Source organism: Lampetra planeri, unplaced genomic scaffold (assembly GCF_965212315.1).
Source record: "Lampetra planeri unplaced genomic scaffold, kcLamPlan1.2.h2 scaffold_262, whole genome shotgun sequence".
In the NCBI taxonomy this organism is placed as follows: domain Eukaryota; kingdom Metazoa; phylum Chordata; class Hyperoartia; order Petromyzontiformes; family Petromyzontidae; genus Lampetra; species Lampetra planeri.
In genome coordinates, this window is record NW_027615090.1 from 77,205 (window position 1) to 97,532 (window position 20,328).

Genomic DNA, 20,328 nt, shown 5'->3' on the forward strand with positions numbered 1-20,328 from the left:
CAACCACATAGCCACCCACCTAGACACCCACCCACCTACACATCCACCTAGACACCCACCGACACAACCACCTAGCCACCCACCCACCTACACAACCACGTAGCCACCCACCTAGACACCCACACACCTACACAACCACCTCCACAACCACCTAGGCACCCACCTACACAACCACGTAGCAACCCACCCAACTACACAACCACATAGCCACCCACCTAGACAACCGCACACCTACACAACCACTTAGCCACCCACCCACCTACACAACCACGTAGCCACCCACCCAGACACCCACACACCTACACAACCACCTAGACACCCACCTACACAACCACCTAGCCACCCACCTAGACACCCACCCACCTACACAACCACGTAGCCACCCACCTAGACATCCACACACCTACACAACCACGTAGCCACCCACCTAGACACCCACACACCAAGCCACCAACCCACCCGGCCGTCAGGAATGTGCCTGCACTCGCCTACCCACCCACCCCCCTTGACACTCACCTAGCCACCCACCTGGACAACAACAACCGCCATTCGCCACTAAGTGGCAGTGACGTCACCACGACGCTTGTGCCAGGCCAAGTGCACCTTGAGGCCACGTGAAGTGTCGAACGCCCGCTGGCAGGTCACGGGGCAGACCCAGGTGCCACGGGTCGACTGACCGAGATGACTGGCTGATGCACCACCTGTGCCCCCTGCTGTGCCAACTTGCTGTCCTTTAGCCACCCGGCGCTCCGCTCGTTGTTGTGAGCGTCGCTCGTCCGCCCTCCGTTGTTGCTGGAGGGCGACTGCCTCCAACTGCCCAGTAGCGTCCTTCACGAGCCTCCTCCACAGAGGCCGATCTTGACACCTCTTCCTCTACCTCCACCACCTCTTCTACCGACTCCACCACCTGCACCTCAACCACCACCTCCACCATCTACTCCACCACCTTGAACTCTTTCATCACCTCCACCACCACCTCCACCATCTTAAACTCTTTCATCACCTCCACCATCACCTCCTCTTCCACCACCTCCACCATCTACTCCACCACCTTGAACTCTTTCATCACCTCCACCACCCCCTCCCCCTCTTCCACCACCTCCACCATCTACTCCACCACCTCCTCTTCCACCACCTCCACCATCTACTCCACCACCTTGAACTCTTTCATCACCTCCACCACCACCTCCACCATCTACTCCACCACCTTAAACTCCTCCACCACCTCCACCACCACCTCCACCACCACCTCCACCATCTTAAACTCTTTCATCACCTCCACCCCCTCCCCCTCTTCCACCACCTCCACCATCTACTCCACCACCTCCAACTCTTTCATCACCTCCACCACTACCTCCACCATCTACTCCTCCACCATCTACTCCACCACCGCCTCCTCTTCCACCACCTCCACCACCACCTCCACCATCTACTCCACCACCTCCAACTCCTCCACCACCACTACCACCACCACCTCCACCATCTACTCCACCACCTTCTCCTCTTCCACGACCTCCACCATCACCTCCACCATCTACTCCACCACCTCCAACTCCACCTCCACCACCACCACCACCTCCTCTTGCACCACCACCACCATCTACTCCACCACCACCTCCTCTTCCACGACCTCCACCACCACCTCCACCATCTACTCCACCACCTTGAACTCTTTCATCACCTCCACCATCACCTCCTCTTCCACCACCTCCACCATCTACTCCACCACCTCCAACTCTTTCATCACCTCCACCACCACCTCCTCTTCCACCACCTCCACCATCTACTCCACCACCCCCTCCCCCTGCCAGGTCCCAAACATGACCCCGAAGCCGCCAGACAGTTCATCCGGAAGATGTTCCTGGATCTCAACCGGGAGGCAAACGAGGAGGATGAGGAGGATGGAGGTGGCAGACATGAGGAGAAGGTCATCTACTCCCACTTCACCTGCGGAACGGACACCAATAACATCCGTCGCATCTTTGACAGCGTCAAAGACACCATCCTGGATTGGAACATCAAAAACAGTGGCCTAGCGTAGGCTCGGCTAGGCCAGACGTTAACCTCACCGTGAACCCCACCCACCAACCCACCCACACGGCCATCGTGAACCCCACCCACACGGCCATCGTGAACCCCACCCACCAACCCATCCACACGGCCATCGTGAACCCCACCCACAAACCCACCCACACGGCCATCGTGAACCCTACCCACTCACACGGCCACCGTGAACCCAACCCACCCACACGGTCATCGTGAACCCCACTCACCCACACGGCCATCGTGAACCCCACCCACCCACACGGCCATCGTGAACCCCACCCACCAACCCACCCACACGGCCATCGTGAACCCCACCCACCCACACGGCCGTCGTGAACCCCACCCACTCACACGGCCATCGTGAACCCCACCCACCCACACGGCCATCGTGAACCCCACCCACCCACACGGCCATCGTGAACCCCACCCACCCACACGGCCATCGTGAACCCCACCCACCCACACGGCCACCGTGAACCCCACCCACACGGCCATCGTGAACCCCACCCACACGTCCATCGTGAACCCCACCCACCCACACGGCCACCGTGAACCTCACCCACCCTCACGGCCATCGTGAACCCACCCTTACAGCCATCGTGAAAACACCCACCCACCAACACGGCCATCGTGGACCCATCCACCCACACGGCCATCGTGAACACACCCACCCACCCACACGGTCATCGTGGACCGACCCACCCACCGACACGGTCATCGTGAACCCACCCACCATCACACGGCCATCGTAAACCCCACCCACCGACACGGTCATCGTGAACCCCACCCACGCACCCACATGGCCATCGTGAACCCCACCCACCCACACGGCCATCGTGAACCCCACCCACCCACACGGCCATCGTGAACCTCACCGACCCACACGGCCATCGTGAACCCACTCACCAACACACTCACATGGCCATCGTGAACCTCACCCACCCACACGGCCATCGTAAACCTCACCCACCCACACGGCCATCGTGAACCCACTCACCAACACACTCACATGGCCATCGGAAACCCCACCCACCGACACGGCCATCGTGAACCTTAGCACCTACAGGGCCACCCACAGACCCAGGTCTCAGGGTCAGTGTCTAGAGTAGAGACCGGGTCTCAGGGTCTCAGTCTATAGTAGAGACCGGGTCTCAGTGTCTAGAGTAGAGACCGGGTCTCAGGGTCAGAGTCTAGAGTAGAGACCGGGTCTCAGGGTCAGAGTCTAGAGTAGAGACCGGGTCTCAGAGTCCAGAGTAGAGACCGGGTCTCAGGGTCTCAGCGTCTAGAGTAGAGACTGGGTCTCAGTGTCTAGAGTAGAGACCGGGTCTCAGGGTCAGAATCTAGAGTAGAGACCGGGTCTCAGGGTCAGAATCTAGAGTAGAGACCGGGTCTCAGTGTCTAGAGTAGAGACCGGGTCTCAGGGTCTCAGTGTCTAGAGTAGAGACCGGGTCTCAGAGTCTAGAGTAGAGACCGGGTCTCAGGGTCTCAGCGTCTAGAGTAGAGACTGGGTCTCAGGGTCTAGAGTAGAGACCGGGTCTCAGGGTCTCAGTGTCTAGAGTAGAGACCGGGTCTCAGAGTCTAGAGTAGAGACCGGGTCTCAGGGTCTCAGCGTCTAGAGTAGAGACTGGGTCTCAGGGTCTAGAGTAGAGACCGGGTCTCAGGGTCAGTGTCTAGAGTAAAGACCGGGTCTCAGGGTCAGAGTCTAGAGTAGAGACCGGGTCTCAGTGTCTAGAGTAGAGACCGGGTCTCAGGGTCAGAGTCTAGAGTAGAGACCGGGTCTCAGGGTCAGTGTCTAGAGTAGAGACCAGGTCTCAGGGTCACAGTCTAGAGTAGAGACCGGGTCTCAGGGTCAGAGTCTAGAGTAGAGACCGGGTCTCAGGGTCTCTGAGTCTAGAGTAGAGACCGGGTCTCAGGGTCAGAGTCTAGAGTAGAGACCGGGTCTCAGGGTGCTTCTAGAGTAGAGACCGGGTCTCAGGGTCTCAGTGTCTAGAGTAGAGACCGGGTCTCAGGGTCTCGAGTTGAGACCGGGTCTCAGGGTCAGTTTCTAGAGTAGAGACCGGGTCTCAGGGTCAGTTTCTAGAGTAGAGACCGGGTCTCAGGGTCTCAGTGTCTAGAGTAGAGACCGAGTCTCAGGGTCTCAGTGTCTAGAGTAGAGCCCGGGTCTCAGGGTCAGAGTCTAGAGTAGAGACCGGGTCTCAGGGTCAGTTTCTAGAGTAGAGACCGGGTCTCAGGGTCTCAGAGTCTAGAGTAGAGACCGGGTCTCATGGTCACAGTCTAGAGTAGAAACCGGGTCTCAGGGTCACAGTCTAGAGTAGAGACCGGGTCTCAGGGTCTCATGGTCTAGAGTAGAGACCGGGTCTCAGGGTCAGTGTCTAGAGTAGAGACCGGGTCTCAGGGTCAGAGTCTAGAGTAGAGACCGGGTCTCAGGGTCAGAGTCTAGAGTAGAGACCGGGTCTCAGGGTCAGTGTCTAGAGTAGAGACCGGGTCTCAGGGTCAGTGTCTAGAGTAGAGACCGGGTCTCAGGGTCAGTGTCTAGAGTAGAGACCGGGTCTCAGGGTCAGAGTCTAGAGTAGAGACCGGGTCTCAGGGTCAGACTCTAGAGTAGAGACCGGGTCTCAGGGTCTCGAGTTGAGACCGGGTCTCAGGGTCAGAGTCTAGAGACCGGGTCTCAGGGTCTCATGGTCTAGAGTAGAGACCGGGTCTCAGGGTCTCTGAGTCTAGAGTAGAGACCAGGTCTCAGGGTCACAGTCTAGAGTAGAAACCGGGTCTCAGGGTCACAGTCTAGAGTAGAAACCGGGTCTCAGGGTCACAGTCTAGAGTAGAAACCGGGTCTCAGGGTCACAGTCTAGAGTAGAAACCGGGTCTCAGGGTCACAGTCTAGAGTAGAAACCGGGTCTCAGGGTCACAGTCTAGAGTAGAAACCGGGTCTCAGGGTCACAGTCTAGAGTAGAAACCGGGTCTCAGGGTCACAGTCTAGAGTAGAAACCGGGTCTCAGGGTCACAGTCTAGAGTAGAAACCGGGTCTCAGGGTCACAGTCTAGAGTAGAGACCGGGTCTCAGGGTCAGAGTCTAGAGTAGAAACCGGGTCTCAGGGTCAGAGTCTAGAGTTGAGACCGGGTCTCAGGGTCAGAGTCTAGAGTAGAGACCGGGTCTCAGGGTCAGAGTCTAGAGTAGAAACCGGGTCTCAGGGTCAGAGTCTAGAGTTGAGACCGGGTCTCAGGGTCAGAGTCTAGAGTAGAGACCGGGTCTCAGGGTCAGAGTCTAGAGTAGAAACCGGGTCTCAGGGTCAGAGTCTAGAGTTGAGACCGGGTCTCAGGGTCAGAGTCTAGAGTAGAGACCGGGTCTCAGGGTCACAGTCTAGAGTAGAAACCGGGTCTCAGGGTCAGAGTCTAGAGTTGAGACCGGGTCTCAGGGTCAGAGTCTAGAGTAGAGACCGGGTCTCAGGGTCTCGAGTTGAGACCGGGTCTCAGGGTCAGAGTCTAGAGTAGAAACCGGGTCTCAGGGTCAGAGTCTAGAGTTGAGACCGGGTCTCAGGGTCAGAGTCTAGAGTAGAGACCGGGTCTCATGGTCTCATGGTCTAGAGTAGAAACCGGGTCTCAGGGTCAGAGTCTAGAGTAGAGACCGGGTCTCAGGGTCAGAGTCTAGAGTAGAAACCGGGTCTCAGGGTCAGAGTCTAGAGTTGAGACCGGGTCTCAGGGTCAGAGTCTAGAGTAGAGACCGGGTCTCATGGTCTCATGGTCTAGAGTAGAAACCGGGTCTCAGGGTCAGAGTCTAGAGTAGAGACCGGGTCTCAGGGTCAGAGTCTAGAGTTGAGACCGGGTCTCAGGGTCAGAGTCTAGAGTAGAGACCGGGTCTCATGGTCTCATGGTCTAGAGTAGAAACCGGGTCTCAGGGTCAGAGTCTAGAGTAGAGACCGGGTCTCAGGGTCTCATGGTCTAGAGTAGAGACCGGGTCTCAGGGTCAGTGTCTAGAGTAGAAACCGGGTCTCAGGGTCAGAGTCTAGAGTAGAGACCGGGTCTCAGGGTCTCATGGTCTAGAGTAGAAACCGGGTCTCAGGGTCAGAGTCTAGAGTAGAGACCGGGTCTCATGGTCTCATGGTCTAGAGTAGAAACCGGGTCTCAGGGTCAGAGTCTAGAGTAGAGACCGGGTCTCAGGGTCTCATGGTCTAGAGTAGAGACCGGGTCTCAGGGTCAGTGTCTAGAGTTGGGACCGCGTTAATTGATATATTAATTGGTGAATAACGGGGACATATCTATCTATAATTAACGTTATTATGATGAATATTATTGTATCTGGTTTTGGTGCAATTAGCGTGACGGATATTTAATCTTTGTTTACTTTGGGGAGAGAAATTAATTGGAAGTAGAGGCCGACCGAAAGTAAAAAATTGACTTTTGTCCGAAACCAAAAGTTGAACTACACTATCTGCCAAAATCAAAAGTTGAACTACATTTTATGCCAAAACCAAAAGGTATAGAACCAAAGTTACCGAACACAAGATTTATGAAAAACTCGCTTTACTACCCGGCTTCGCCCGGGACTTCGATTCACCACGGCCGGCCGCCTTTGTCTCCCCAGTGGCGATGTTGACGCACCACACCATTACTCGTTTGAGGCCGAGTCGACCTAGGGGAGGCCCAGGACCGGTTCAAATAACCGTCACCGGCCGTGAGCGGGAATCCAACTCGGGCCGCCGGGTTCGTAGCGCAACGAATCGTTACGCAGTCGCCCCATCCCCCAGGTGTGTGACGACATTTATTGACGGTCCCAGATCGTGGTTACGGCTGTAACCTCGCTCGCAAGCTGCAGCTGCAGACGTGTGTGTGTGAGTGTGTATGCAGCCTATCGCATAGGATTGCCAAGCGCCGACTGACCGGCTGATAGACTTAGCACTGGAATTATATTCTAACAAGTATAACCCGTAAAAACTAAGTTTTTCACTATAAATCCTTTATATGCGTGGCGGCTAGAGTCCTCTCGTCCTCTGGTTTGAGATGGCTGCCACCTATGGGTCAGATTATTGCATTGCACCATTAAGCAATTGGTAATTACATATATTTTTGTCCTAAAAAGTGGAAAATTTTGGAAAAAAATTTTCACGAACATTAATTGTCACGCACAACGAGTCTGTGTGCAAAATGTCAGCTCGATTGGATCACGGGAAGTGGGTTAAAAAACGACCGAAAGATTTGCACGGTCCTAAGCAAGCAAGCGAACTTAATATAAAGGATTTAAAAATAGATCTTCGGTTGACGACCAAAAGTCAATATCAGTTTCGGCCGAAACCGGAAGAGGCCATTTGCCAAAATTTCGGCACCGAAACCGAATTTTGGTCGGCCTCTAATTGGAAGTTTACATGTTTTTTTGGGGGGGGGGGGGAGGGGGGGGGGAGTTGCGTCGAGTTGCACGCGAAAGTTGCTGCTCCCAACTGAAATCGATTGCGTGTCGATCACGGGGGCGCGCGGGGTTGCGTGCAACCAACCTACGACTTCCCTGGTACGCGTGTGGTTGTCCGCAAGAGTTTGCTAAGCGGTAGCGCAAGCTTTGGTTGCGTGCAACGGGTCGCGGGGGGGGGGGGGGGTGTTGGTTCGTGCAACCTGCAACTTGAGTTGCTCGCGACTCGGAGGGCCTGGTACGCGTGTGTCTGCAACCTGTTTCCCGGGCAGTAACGCAAACTTTAATTGCACGTCAACTTTGGTTGCTTGCAACTGAACAGCTGATGTAGGTGTGTGTCCGTGCAAACTGGTTGCTTGCAACTCACGTGACTGATCGCCCAGGGCTGGAACGGAGAATTGGACCTCTGTCGTTCGCGCACTTTGGTCGCATGCAACGCCTGTTGAAGTCATTCGGTTGCAAGCAACTGGTTGCTCGGGTGATGATGTCACTGGAAGCCGACTCTTGCCATGATTCACTCTTGCCAAATACAAACTGATTTGAGTTGACCGTCTCCGTGGTGACGAGTTGACGGTGTTGGTGTTGAAATTGCTCGGTGGTCATGGTGATGGAAATTTACAACTTTATTAACATCAACAAGAACATCAAACACTCCTTCTGCTCTACCACCACCACCTCCTCCACCACCACCACCACCACCTCCTCCACCACCACCACCACCACCTCCTCCTTCACCACTAACTACCTCCCCCACCACCTCCACCACCACTACCTCCTCCTCCACCTCCACTACCACCTCCTCCACCTCCACTACCACCTCCTCCACCTCCACCACTACCACCACCTCCTCCACTACCTCCACCACCTCCACTACCTCCTCCTCCTCCCTCCACCACCTCCTCCACCCTCCTCCACCTCCACGACCTCCTCCTCCACCACCACCACCTCCTCCTCCCTCCACCTCCACTACCTCCTCCTCCACGACCACCACCTCCTCCACGACCACCACCTCCTCCACCACCACTACCTCCTCCTCCCTCCACCACCACCTCCTCCTCCCTCCACCACCACCTCCTCCTCCTCCCTCCACCTCCACTACCTCCTCCTCCACCACCACTACCTCCTCCTCCTTCCACCACCACCTCCTCCTCCACCACCGCCCCCACCTCCACGACCTCCTCCTCCACCACCACCACCTCCTCCTCCCTCCACCTCCACTACCTCCTCCTCCACGACCACCACCTCCTCCACGACCACCACCTCCTCCACCACCACTACCTCCTCCTCCCTCCACCACCACCTCCTCCTCCTCCCTCCACCTCCACTACCTCCTCCTCCACCACCACTACCTCCTCCTCCTTCCACCACCACCTCCTCCTCCACCACCGCCCCCACCTCCACGACCTCCTCCTCCACCACTACCTCCTCCTCCACCTCCACTACCACCTCCTCCACCTCCACCACTACCACCACCTCCTCCACTACCTCCTCCTCCACCACTACCACCACCTCCTCCACTACCTCCTCCACCACCACCTCCTCCTCCTCCCTCCACCACCACCTCCTCCACCTCCACTACCTCCTCCTCTACCTCCTCCACCACCATTACCTCCCTCACCTCCCCCACCTCCTCCTCCCTCCACCACCTCCTCATTCTCCTCCCCCATCACCTCCTTCTCCCCCCATCTCATCCACCTCCTCCACCTCCTCCTTCCTCTCTCCTGCACCATCTTCATCACCACCGTCACCATCATCAGGAGTAGCACCACCACCACCACCATCATCACCACCACCATCATCATCACCATCGTCACCATCACGAGTAGTAGCACCATCATCACCACCACCACCATCATCACCATCACCACCATCACTACCATCACCACCGTCACCATCATCAGGAGTAGCACCACCACCACCATCATCACCACCACCATCATCATCATCACCATCGTCACCATCATGAGTAGTAGCACCATCATCACCACCACCACCACCATCATCACCATCACCACCATCACTACCATCACCACCGTCACCATCATCAGGAGTAGCACCACCACCACCATCATCACCACCACCATCATCATCATCACCACCATCGTCACCATCATGAGTAGTAGCACCATCATCACCACCACCACCATCATCACCATCACCACCATCACTACCAGCACCACCACCACCATCATCACCACCACCACCATCTCCATCATGACCACCACCATCATCACCATCACCACCAGAATCGTCACGACCACCATAACTACCATCACCATCTCCATCATCATCACCACCACCATCATCACCATCATCACCACCACGACCATCACCATCACGACCATCACCATCTCCACCATCTCCATCATGACCACCACCACCAGAATCGTTATGACCACCATGACTACCATCACCATCTCCATCATCTCCATCATCATCACCACCATCTCCATCATCACCACCACTACCATCACGACCATCACCATCTCCGCCATCCCCATCATCACCTCCATCATCATCATCATCGTCCTCGTCCTCCTCATCATCATCAGGGTCCTGGCACTCGAGGAACCTCTTCTGCTCTACCACGCTGCGTAGCATCGCGGCCAGGATGCGCGAAGAGGTGGCCCTCACCTCTTCGCTCCCGGCGAACCTACGGGCCTGCACACACGCACAGAGAGAGACACGGGGAGAGAGACACGGGGAGAGAGACGATGGGGAGAGAGACACGGGGAGAGAGACACGGTGAGACACGGGGAGACAGACACGGGGAGAGAGACACGGGGAGAGAGACACGGGGAGAGAGACACGGGGAGAGAGACACGGGGAGAGAGACACGGGGAGAGAGACACGGGGAGAGAGACACGGGGAGACGATGGGGAGAAAGACACGGGGAGAGAGACACGGGGAGAGAGACACGGGGAGAGAGACACGGGGAGAGAGACACGGGGAGAGAGACACGGGGAGACGCAGGGTGAGAAAGAGATAGGGAGTGGGACACGGGGAGCGGAAGAGACTAAGCCACACACAAAGACAAAGATCCCCCGTATCACCTTAACAGACTGGAGGGGCAAGTGCTGTTAGCGAGCACCTATGAAGGCCGGAACAGTACACAAGGGGGTGGGTGGCCAGCACCACGCCCGGCCGCCTTTGTCTCCCCAGTGCCAATGTTTACACACCGCACCAGGTACTCATTTGAGGCTGAGACGACCTAGGGGATGCCCGGGGCTGGTTCAGATAATCGTCACTGGTGGTGTTGGCTGTGAGTGAGAATCGATCCCAGGTCACCGGGTTCATAGCACAGCGCGCTAACCACTACACCCACCGCTCCCCACACACACACTGACTCACACAGACACACACACAGACTCACACACCAAGACTCAGACACACACACAGACACTCACACACACAGACTTACACACACAGACACTCACACACACAGACACTCACACACAGACACACACTCACAGACACAGACTCACACACACAGACACAGACTCACACACAGACACAGACTCACACACACACACAGACTCACACACACACACAGACACACACACAGACACACACACAGACTCACACAGACACACACAGACACACACACACACACACAGACACACACAGACACACACAGACACACACAGACACACACAGACACACACAGAGGTACCTTCTTGAGACAATATAGGAGCTGAGGGTGAGCGGTCATCATGGCCAGAGTCACTCTGCTGCCTTCTACCTCCTCTAGCACCGAGACACAGCGACCTGCGTCCTGGGGTGAGGCACACGGGTGAGTGGGTGGGTGGGTGGATGAGTGGGTGAGTGAGTGAGTGAGTGGGTGGGTGAGTGAGTGGGTGGGTGAGTGAGTGAGTGAGTGGGTGGGTGAGTGGGTGGGTAGGTGGGTGGGTGGGTGAGTGGGTGGGTGGGTGGGTGGGTGAGTGAGTGGGTGGGTGGGTGGGTGAGCGAGTGGGCGGGTGAGTGAGTGAGTGAGTGAGTGGGTGGGTGAGTGAGTGGGTGGGTGAGTGGGTGGGTAGGTGGGTGGGTGGGTGAGCGAGTGGGTGGGTGGGTGAGTGAGTGGGTGGGTGAGCGAGTGGGTGGGTGAGTGGGTGAGCGAGTGGGTGGGTGAGTGAGTGGGTGGGTGAGTGGGTGAGCGGGTGGGTGGGTGGGTGAGCGAGTGGGTGGGTGAGTGAGTGGGTGAGTGAGTGAGTGGGTGAGCGAGTGGGTGAGTGAGTGAGTGGGTGAGCGGGTGGGTGGGTGGGTGAGCGAGTGGGTGGGTGAGTGAGTGGGTGAGTGGGTGAGCGGGTGGGTGGGTGAGCGAGTGGGTGGGTGAGTGAGTGAGTGGGTGAGTGAGTGCGTGAGCGGGTGGGTGGGTGAGCAAGTGGGTGGGTGAGTGGGTGGGTGGGTGAGTGGGTGGGTGAGTGGCAGAGTGAGTGGGTGAGTGTTTGTGTGAGTGGGAAAGTGAGTGGGTGAGGAGCTGAGAGTGAGTGAGTGGGTGGGTGAGTGGGTGGGTGAGTGAGTGGGTCAATGGGTGGGTGAGTGGATGAGCGTGTAAGAGTGGTGAGTGAGTGGGTGAACGTGTGTGTGAGTGAGTGGGTAAGTGGGTGGGTGGATGACTGAGTGGGTCAGTGTGTGAATGAATGAATGGGTGAATGCGCGTGTGTGTGAGAGGTGAGTGGGTCAGTGGGTGGGTGGGTGGGTGAGTGGATGAGTGTGTGAGAGTGGTGAGTGAGTGGGTGAACGTGTGTGTGTGTGTGAGTGGGTAAGTGAAAGAGTGGGTGGGTGTTTGTGTGAGTGGTGAGTAAGTGAGTGGGTGAGTGAGTGGGTGAGTGAGTGGGTGAGTGAGTGGGTGAGTGAGTGGGTGAGTGTTTGTGTGAGTGGTGAGTGGGAGAGTAGGTGAGTGTGTGTGTGAGTGGTTGAGTGAGTGGGTGAGTGGGAGAATGGGTGAGTCGGTGGGTGAGTGAGTAGTGAGTGAGTGGGTGAGTGAGTGGTGAGTGAGTGGGTGAGTGAGTGGGAGAGTGGGTGAGTGAGTGGGTGGGTGTTTGTGTGAGTGGGTGAGTGAGTGGGTGGGTCGGTTAGTGGGTGAGTGTTTGTGTGAGTGGGTGAGTGGGAGAGTGGTTGAGTGAGTGGGTAAGTGAGTGGGTGGGTAAGTGAGTGGGTGAGTGAGTGAGTGGGTGAGTGGGTGGGTTTGTGAGTGAGTGGGAGAGTGGGTGGGTGTTTGTTTGAGTGGGTGAGTGAGTGGTGAGTGAGTGGGTGAGTGAGTGGGTGTGAGTGGGTGAGTGGGTGAGTGAGTGGGTGAGTGGTGAGTGAGTGAGTGGGTGAGTGAGTGGGAGAGTGGGTGAGTGGGTGGGTGTTTGTGTGAGTGGGTGAGTGAGTGGTGAGTGGGAGAGTGGGTGAGTGAGTGAGTGGGTGAGTGGTGAGTGAGTGGGTGAGTGAGTGAGTGGGTGAGTGGTGAGTGAGTGGGTGAGTGAGTGAGTGGGTGGGTGAGAGAGTGGGTGGGTGAGTGAGTGGGTGAGTGGGTGAGTGAGTGGTGAGTGAGTGTACCGGGTTATCTGTGTTGAGTGAAGCCATGAGATCCATTATCAGGGTTTGCATCACAAGAGCTTCGTGTACAGCTGTAAGTCAACATCATCATCATCAGCACCATCATCAGCACCATCATCACTATCATCAGCAGCAGCATCATCAGCACCATCATCATCAGCAGCATCATCATCAGCACCATCATCAGCACTATCATCATCAGCAGCATCATCATCAGCTGCATCATCAGCAGTATCATCAGCTGCATCATCAGCATCATCAGCAGCATCATCATCATCATCAGCTGCATCATCAGCAGTATCATCAGCTGCATCATCAGCAGTATCATCAGCTGCATCATCAGCATCATCAGCAGCATCATTATCAGCTGCATCATCAGCAGCATCATCAGCTGCATCATCAGCTGCATCATCAGCTGCATCATCAGCAGCATCATCAGCAGCATCATCAGCAGCATCATCAGCAGCAGCATCATCAGCATCATCATCATCAGTAGCTGCATCATCATCAGCATCATCAGTAGCTACATCACCAGCAGTATCATCATCAGGAAAATAATTATCAGCAGCAGCATCATCATCATCATCATCAGAATCAAAAGCATCAGCACGAGTGAGCAGGTGAGTGAGCAGGTGAGTGGGTGAGCGAGTGGGTGAGTGAGTAGGTGAGATGGTGAGTAGGTGAGTGAGTAGGTGAGATGGTGAGTAGGGGAGTGGGTGAGTGAGTAGGTGAGACGGTGAGTGAGTGAGCAGGTGAGTGGGTGAGTGAGTAGGTGAGATGGTGAGTAGGGGAGTGAGTGAGTAAGGTGAGTAGGTGAATAGATGAGATAGGAAGTCGGTGAGTCGGTGAATGAGTAGATGAGCTGGTGAGTAGGTGAGCGAGTGGGTGAGTGAGTAGGTGAGATGGTGAGTAGGTGAGTGAGTAGGTGAGATGGTGAGTAGGGGAGTGGGTGAGTGAGTAGGTGAGATGGTGAGTGGGTGAGCGAGTGGGTGAGTGAGTAGGTGAGATGGTGAGTGGGTGAGCGAGTGGGTGAGTGAGTAGGTGAGATGGTGAGTAGGTGAGATGGTGAGTAGGGGAGTGAGTGGGTGAGATGGTGAGTAGGGGAGTGGGTGAGTGAGTAGGTGAGATGGTGAGTGGGTGAGCGAGTGGGTGAATGAGTAGGTGAGATGGTGAGTGGGTGAGCGAGTGGGTGAGTGAGTAGGTGAGATGGTGAGTGGGTGAGCGAGTGGGTGAGTGAGTAGGTGAGATGGTGAGTAGGTGAGTGAGTAGGTGAGATGGTGAGTGGGTGAGCGAGTGGGTGAGTGAGTAGGTGAGATGGTGAGTGGGTGAGCGAGTGGGTGAGTGAGTAGGTGAGATGGTGAGTAGGTGAGTGAGTAGGTGAGCTGGTGAGTAGGTGAGCGAGTGGGTGAGTGAGTAGGTGAGATGGTGAGTGGGTGAGCGAGTGGGTGAGTGAGTAGGTGAGATGGTGAGTGGGTGAGCGAGTGGGTGAGTGAGTAGGTGAGATGGTGAGTAGGTGAGTGAGTAGGTGAGATGGTGAGTAGGTGAGTGAGTGGGTGAGTGAGTAGGTGAGATGGTGAGTGGGTGAGCGAGTGGGTGAGTGAGTAGGTGAGATGGTGAGTAGGTGAGTGAGTAGGTGAGCTGGTGAGTAGGTGAGCGAGTGGGTGAGTGAGTAGGTGAGATGGTGAGTAGGTGAGTGAGTAGGTGAGATGGTGAGTAGGGGAGTGAGTGAGTAAGGTGAGTAGGTGAATAGATGAGATAGGAAGTCGGTGAGTAGGTGATTGAGTAGATGAGCTGGTGAGTAGGTGAGCGAGTGGGTGAGTGAGTAGGTGAGATGGTGAGTGGGTGAGCGAGTGGGTGAATGAGTAGGTGAGATGGTGAGTAGGTGAGTGAGTAGGTGAGATGGTGAGTAGGGGAGTGAGTGGGTGAGATGAGTAGGTGAGTGAGCTGGTGAGTAGGTGAGCGAGTGGGTGAATGAGTAGGTGAGATGGTGAGTAGGGGAGTGAGTGGGTGAGTGAGTAGGTGAGATGGTGAGTGGGTGAGCGAGTGGGTGAGATGGTGAGTGGGTGAGCGAGTGGGTGAGTGAGTAGGTGAGATGGTGAGTAGGTGAGTGAGTAGGTGAGATGGTGAGTAGGGGAGTGAGTGGGTGAGATGAGTAGGTGAGTGAGATGGTGAGTAGGTGAGTGGGTGAGATGAGTAGGTGAGTTGGTGAGTGGGTGAGATGGTGAGTAGATGAATGAGTAGATGAGCTGGTGAGGTGAGTGAGTGGGTGAGATGGTGAGTAGGTGAGATGGCTTGTGGGTGAGTGAGTAGATGAGATGGTAAGTGGGTGAGTGAGTAGGTGAGATGGTGAGTGGGTGAGTGGGTGAGTAGGTGAGATGGTGAGTAGGGGAGTATGTGAGTGAGTAGGTGAGTGAGTAGATGAGATGGTGAGTGGGTGAGTGAGTAGGTGAGATGGTGAGTGGGTGAGTGGGTGAGTAGGTGAGATGGTGAGTAGGGGAGTGAGTGGGTGAGTGAGTAGATGAGATGGTGAGTGGGTGAGTGAGTGAGTAGATGAGATGGTGAGTGGGTGAGTGAGTAGGTGAGATGGTGAGTGAGTAGATGAGATGGTGAGTGGGTGAGTGAGTAGGTGAGATGGTGAGTGAGTAGATGAGATGGTGAGTAGGGGAGTGAGTATGTGAGTGAGTAGATGAGATGGTGAGTAGGGGAGTGAGTGAGTAGGTGAGATGGTGAGTGGGTGAGTGAGTAGGTGAGATGGTGAGTAAGGGAGTGAGTGGGTGAGTGAGTAGATGAGATGGTGAGTAGGGGAGTGAGTGGGTGAGTGAGTAGATGAGATGGTGAGTAGGGGAGTGAGTAGGTGAGATGGTGAGTAGATGAGATGGTGAGTAGGGGAGTGAGTGGGTGAGTGAGTAGATGAAATGGTGAGTGGGTGAGTGAGTAGGTGAGATGGTGAGTAGATGAGATGGTGAGTAGGTGAGATGGTGAGTAGGGGAGTGAGTGGGTGAGTGAGTAGATGAGATGGTGAGTGGGTGAGTGAGTAGGTGAGATGGTGAGTAGGGGAGTGGGTGAGTAGATGAGATGGTGAGTAAGTGAGTGAGTAGATGAGATGGTGAGTAAGTGAGTGAGTAGATGAGATGGTGAGTAGATGAGATGGTGAGTAGGGGAGTGAGTGGGTGAGTGAGTAGATGAGATGGTGAGTGGGTGAGTGAGTAGGTGAGATGGTGAGTAGATGAGATGGTGAGTAGGGGAGTGAGTGGGTGAGTGAGTAGATGAGATGGTGAGTGGGTGAGTGAGTAGGTGAGATGGTGAGTAGATGAGATGGTGAGTAGGTGAGATGGTGAGTAGGGGAGTGAGTGGGTGAGTGAGTAGATGAGATGGTGAGTGGGTGAGTGAGTAGGTGAGATGGTGAGTAGGGGAGTGAGTGGGTGAGTAGATGAGATGGTGAGTAAGTGAGTGAGTAGATGAGATGGTGAGTGAGTGAGTAGATGAGATGGTGAGTAGATGAGATGGTGAGTAGGGGAGTGAGTGGGTGAGTGAGTAGATGAGATGGTGAGTAAGTGAGTGAGTAGATGAGATGGTGAGTAGGGGAGTGAGTATGTGAGTGAGTAGATGAGATGGTGAGTAGATGAGATGGTGAGTAGGGGAGTATGTGAGTGAGTAGGTGAGTGAGTAGATGAGATGGTGAGTGGGTGAGTGAGTAGGTGAGATGGTGAGTAGATGAGATGGTGAGTAGATGAGATGGTGAGTAGGGGAGTGAGTGGGTGAGTGAGTAGATGAGATGGTGAGTGGGTGAGTGAGTAGGTGAGATGGTGAGTAGGGGAGTGAGTGGGTGAGTAGATGAGATGGTGAGTAAGTGAGTGAGTAGATGAGATGGTGAGTAAGTGAGTGAGTAGATGAGATGGTGAGTAGATGAGATGGTGAGTAGGGGAGTGAGTGGGTGAGTGAGTAGATGAGATGGTGAGTAAGTGAGTGAGTAGATGAGATGGTGAGTAGGGGAGTGAGTATGTGAGTGAGTAGATGAGATGGTGAGTAGATGAGATGGTGAGTAGGGGAGTGAGTGGGTGAGTGAGTAGATGAGATGGTGAGTAGGGGAGTGAGTATGTGAGTGAGTAGATGAGATGGTGAGTAGGTGAGTGAGTAGATGAGATGGTGAGTAGGGGAGTGAGTAGGTGAGTGAGTAGATGAGATGGTGAGTAGGGGAGTGAGTAGGTGAGTGAGTAGATGAGATGGTGAGTAGGGGAGTGAGTAGGTGAGTGAGTAGATGAGATGGTGAGTAAGTGAGTGAGTAGGTGAGATGGTGAGTGGGTGAGTGGGTGAGTAGGTGAGATGGTGAGTAGGGGAGTGAGTGGGTGAGTAGGTGAGTGAGTAGATGAGATGGTGAGTGGGTGAGTGAGTAGGTGAGATGGTGAGTAGATGAGATGGTGAGTAGGTGAGATGGTGAGTAGGGAGTGAGTGGGTGAGTGAGTAGATGAGATGGTGAGTGGGTGAGTGAGTAGGTGAGATGGTGAGTAGATATGGTGAGTAGGGGAGTGAGTGGGTGAGTGAGTAGATGAGATGGTGAGTGGGTGAGTGAGTAGGTGAGATGGTGAGTAGGGGAGTGAGTAGGTGAGTGAGTAGGTGAGATGGTGAGTAAGTGAGTGAGTAGATGAGATGGTGAGTAGGGGAGTGAGTGGGTGAGTGAGTAGGTGAGATGGTGAGTGGGTGAGTGAGTAGGAGACGTGAGTAGGTGAGATGGTGAGTAGGAGAGTGAGTAGGTGAGATGGTGAGTGAGTAGATGAGATGGTGAGTAGGGGAGTGAGTGGGTGAGTAGGTGAGATGGTGAGTGAGTAGATGAGATGGTGAGTAGGGGAGTGAGTCGATGAGATGGTGAGTAGGGGAGTAGATGAGATGGTGAGTAGGGGAGTGAGTAGATGAGATGGTGAGTAGGTGAGTGAGTAGATGAGATGGTGAGTAGGAGAGTGAGTGGGTGAGTGAGTAGGTGAGATGGTGAGTGAGTAGATGAGATGGTGAGTGGGTGAGTGAGTGAGTAGATGAGATGGTGAGTGGGTGAGTGAGTAGGTGAGATGGTGAGTGAGTAGATGAGATGGTGAGTGGGTGAGTGAGTAGGTGAGATGGTGAGTGAGTAGATGAGATGGTGAGTAGGGAGTGAGTATGTGAGTGAGTAGATGAGATGGTGAGTAGGGGAGTGAGTGAGTAGGTGAGATGGTGAGTGGGTGAGTGAGTAGGTGAGATGGTGAGTAAGGGAGTGAGTGGGTGAGTGAGTAGATGAGATGGTGAGTAGGGGAGTGAGTGGGTGAGTGAGTAGATGAGATGGTGAGTAGGGGAGTGAGTAGGTGAGATGGTGAGTAGGTGAGATGGTGAGTAGGGGAGTGAGTGTGTGAGTGAGTAGATGAGATGGTGAGTAGGGGAGTGAGTAGGTGAGATGGTGAGTAGGTGAGATGGTGAGTAGGGGAGTGAGTGGGTGAGTGAGTAGGTGAGATGGTGAGTGAGTAGGTGAGATGGTGAGTAGGAGAGTGAGTAGATGAGATGGTGAGTGGGTGAGTGAGTAGGTGAGATGGTGAGTAGGAGAGTGAGTCAGATCGAGATGGTGAGTAGGGGAGTGAGATGGTGAGTGAGTAGATGAGATGGTGAGTAGGGGAGTGAGTGGGTGAGTGAGTAGGTGAGATGGTGAGTGAGTAGGTGAGATGGTGAGTAGGGGAGTGAGTGGGTGAGTGAGTAGGTGAGATGTGAGTGAGTAGATGAGATGGTGAGTAGGGGAGTGAGTGGGTGAGATGGTGAGTAGGTGAGATGGTGAGTGAGTAGGTGAGATGGTGAGTAGGTGAGTGAGTAGGTGAGATGGTGAGTAGGAGAGTGAGTAGATGAGATGGTGAGTAGGGGAGTGAGATGGTGAGTGAGTAGATGAGATGGTGAGTAGGGGAGTGAGTGGGTGAGTGAGTAGGTGAGATGGTGAGTGAGTAGGTGAGATGGTGAGTAGGGGAGTGAGTGGGTGAGATGGTGAGTAGGTGAGATGGTGAGTAGGGGAGTGAGTGGGTGAGCGGTTCTTCACCTCGTGATCTCCGCATGGCTCTGAGTTTCTGAGTCTCATTCTCCTTCAACTCCCTTCGCTCGCTCTCAATATCCCCTACAGCAGCAGCATCATCATCATCATCACCATCACCATCATTACCATCATCATCACCATCATCATCACCATCACCATCATTACCATCACCATCAGCAGCAGCATCAGCACCATCATCATCACCATCATTACCATCACCATCAGCAGTAGGAGCAGCAGCATCACCATCATCATCATCACCACCCATCATCATCATCATCACCACCATCAGCAGCAGCAGCACCATCATCACCATCACCACCATCAGCAGCAGCACCATCAGCAGCAGCACCATCATCACCATCATTACCATCATCATCACCATCAGCACCATCATCACCATCAGCACCATCATCACCATCAGCACCATCAGCACCATCATCATCACCATCAGCAGTAGGAGCAGCACCATCATCATCACTATCACCATCATCATCATCACCATGATCAGCATAATCATCAGTAGCATCACCATCATCATCAACATAATCATCAGCAGCAGGAGCATCATCAGCATAATCAGCAGCAGCAGCATTATCATCATCACAATCAAAAGCACCAGCATCAGCACTTTCAAGAGGGCCCCGGGGGGACAGGCGTCTGTGACGTCTCTTGGCCAAACCCCATTTGGCGGAGCCGGGAGATTGAATCTTCACCCTCGGGGCTCCTCCAGAAACAACGAAAAGCCACTTCGTGTGGCCACGTGGAATGTTCGAACGCTCGTTGCGGAGGAGAGGCTGCCACTCATGCAGGTGCGATGGCTGCTTTGGGTACACGGTCCAAACCTCCCCAGCGACCCTGGCTGACGGAAGGGGGTGTTCCGGGTGGCTGAGAAAAAGCGACAGGCCCACTCTCATCGGCTACAGCATCCCACGTCGGAGAATGAGGAGGGCTTACCGCAGCCTTCGCTCGGAGGTTCGGAGAGCCGTGAGGCGCTGCAAGGATGGGTGGTGGTCGCGGGTTGCTGAGGAGATGGAGTCTGCCTCAGTAGGACACAATTACAAATCCCTATTTAGCTCCATCAAAAAAGTAACCTGCAGCGCCACACCTATTACCATCATTAGGGGAAAACACGGTGATCCAAATCTCCGACCCCCAGGAACAGGTTTGCAGATTTGCTGAGCATTTCTGTGAGGTTTGGGTGGAAAATAAATCTCTCAGCCCAGAAAATATGGGGAAAAGTGGGGATGACCCTGCTGAGGCTGCGGTGCCTCAAATATTAGTAGTCACCCCCTGTGAGTGGCTGG

General features: G+C 54.7%; 1 protein-coding gene and 1 long non-coding RNA gene across 3 annotated transcripts in view; one reads left to right on the forward strand and one right to left on the reverse strand.

The window, feature by feature from the left end:
- Positions 1-4,816, forward strand: part of LOC144740663 (guanine nucleotide-binding protein subunit alpha-11-like) — a 28,948-nt gene extending 24,132 nt beyond the window's left edge. The window contains exon 8 of one of the 2 annotated variants that reach the window (XR_013589710.1): positions 1,812-4,815. Coding sequence is in view for 1 of the 2 variants with exons in the window: in XM_078623462.1 (XP_078479588.1) it covers positions 1,812-2,041 (230 nt within the window). In the remaining variant the exon portion in view is untranslated. Of the gene's footprint in view, positions 1-1,811 lie in introns of both variants that reach the window. The other variant, XM_078623462.1, reaches the window with a different exon arrangement.
- A 5,196-nt stretch (positions 4,817-10,012) lies between these two features.
- On the reverse strand, positions 10,013-19,102 carry LOC144740665 (uncharacterized). Its single transcript, XR_013589711.1, has 4 exons — positions 19,028-19,102; positions 12,985-13,055; positions 11,114-11,215; positions 10,013-10,101 (listed from the first exon to the last, which is right to left on the reverse strand). It is a non-coding gene; the product is annotated as an uncharacterized LOC144740665 (long non-coding RNA).
- Positions 19,103-20,328: the final 1,226 nt, after the last annotated feature.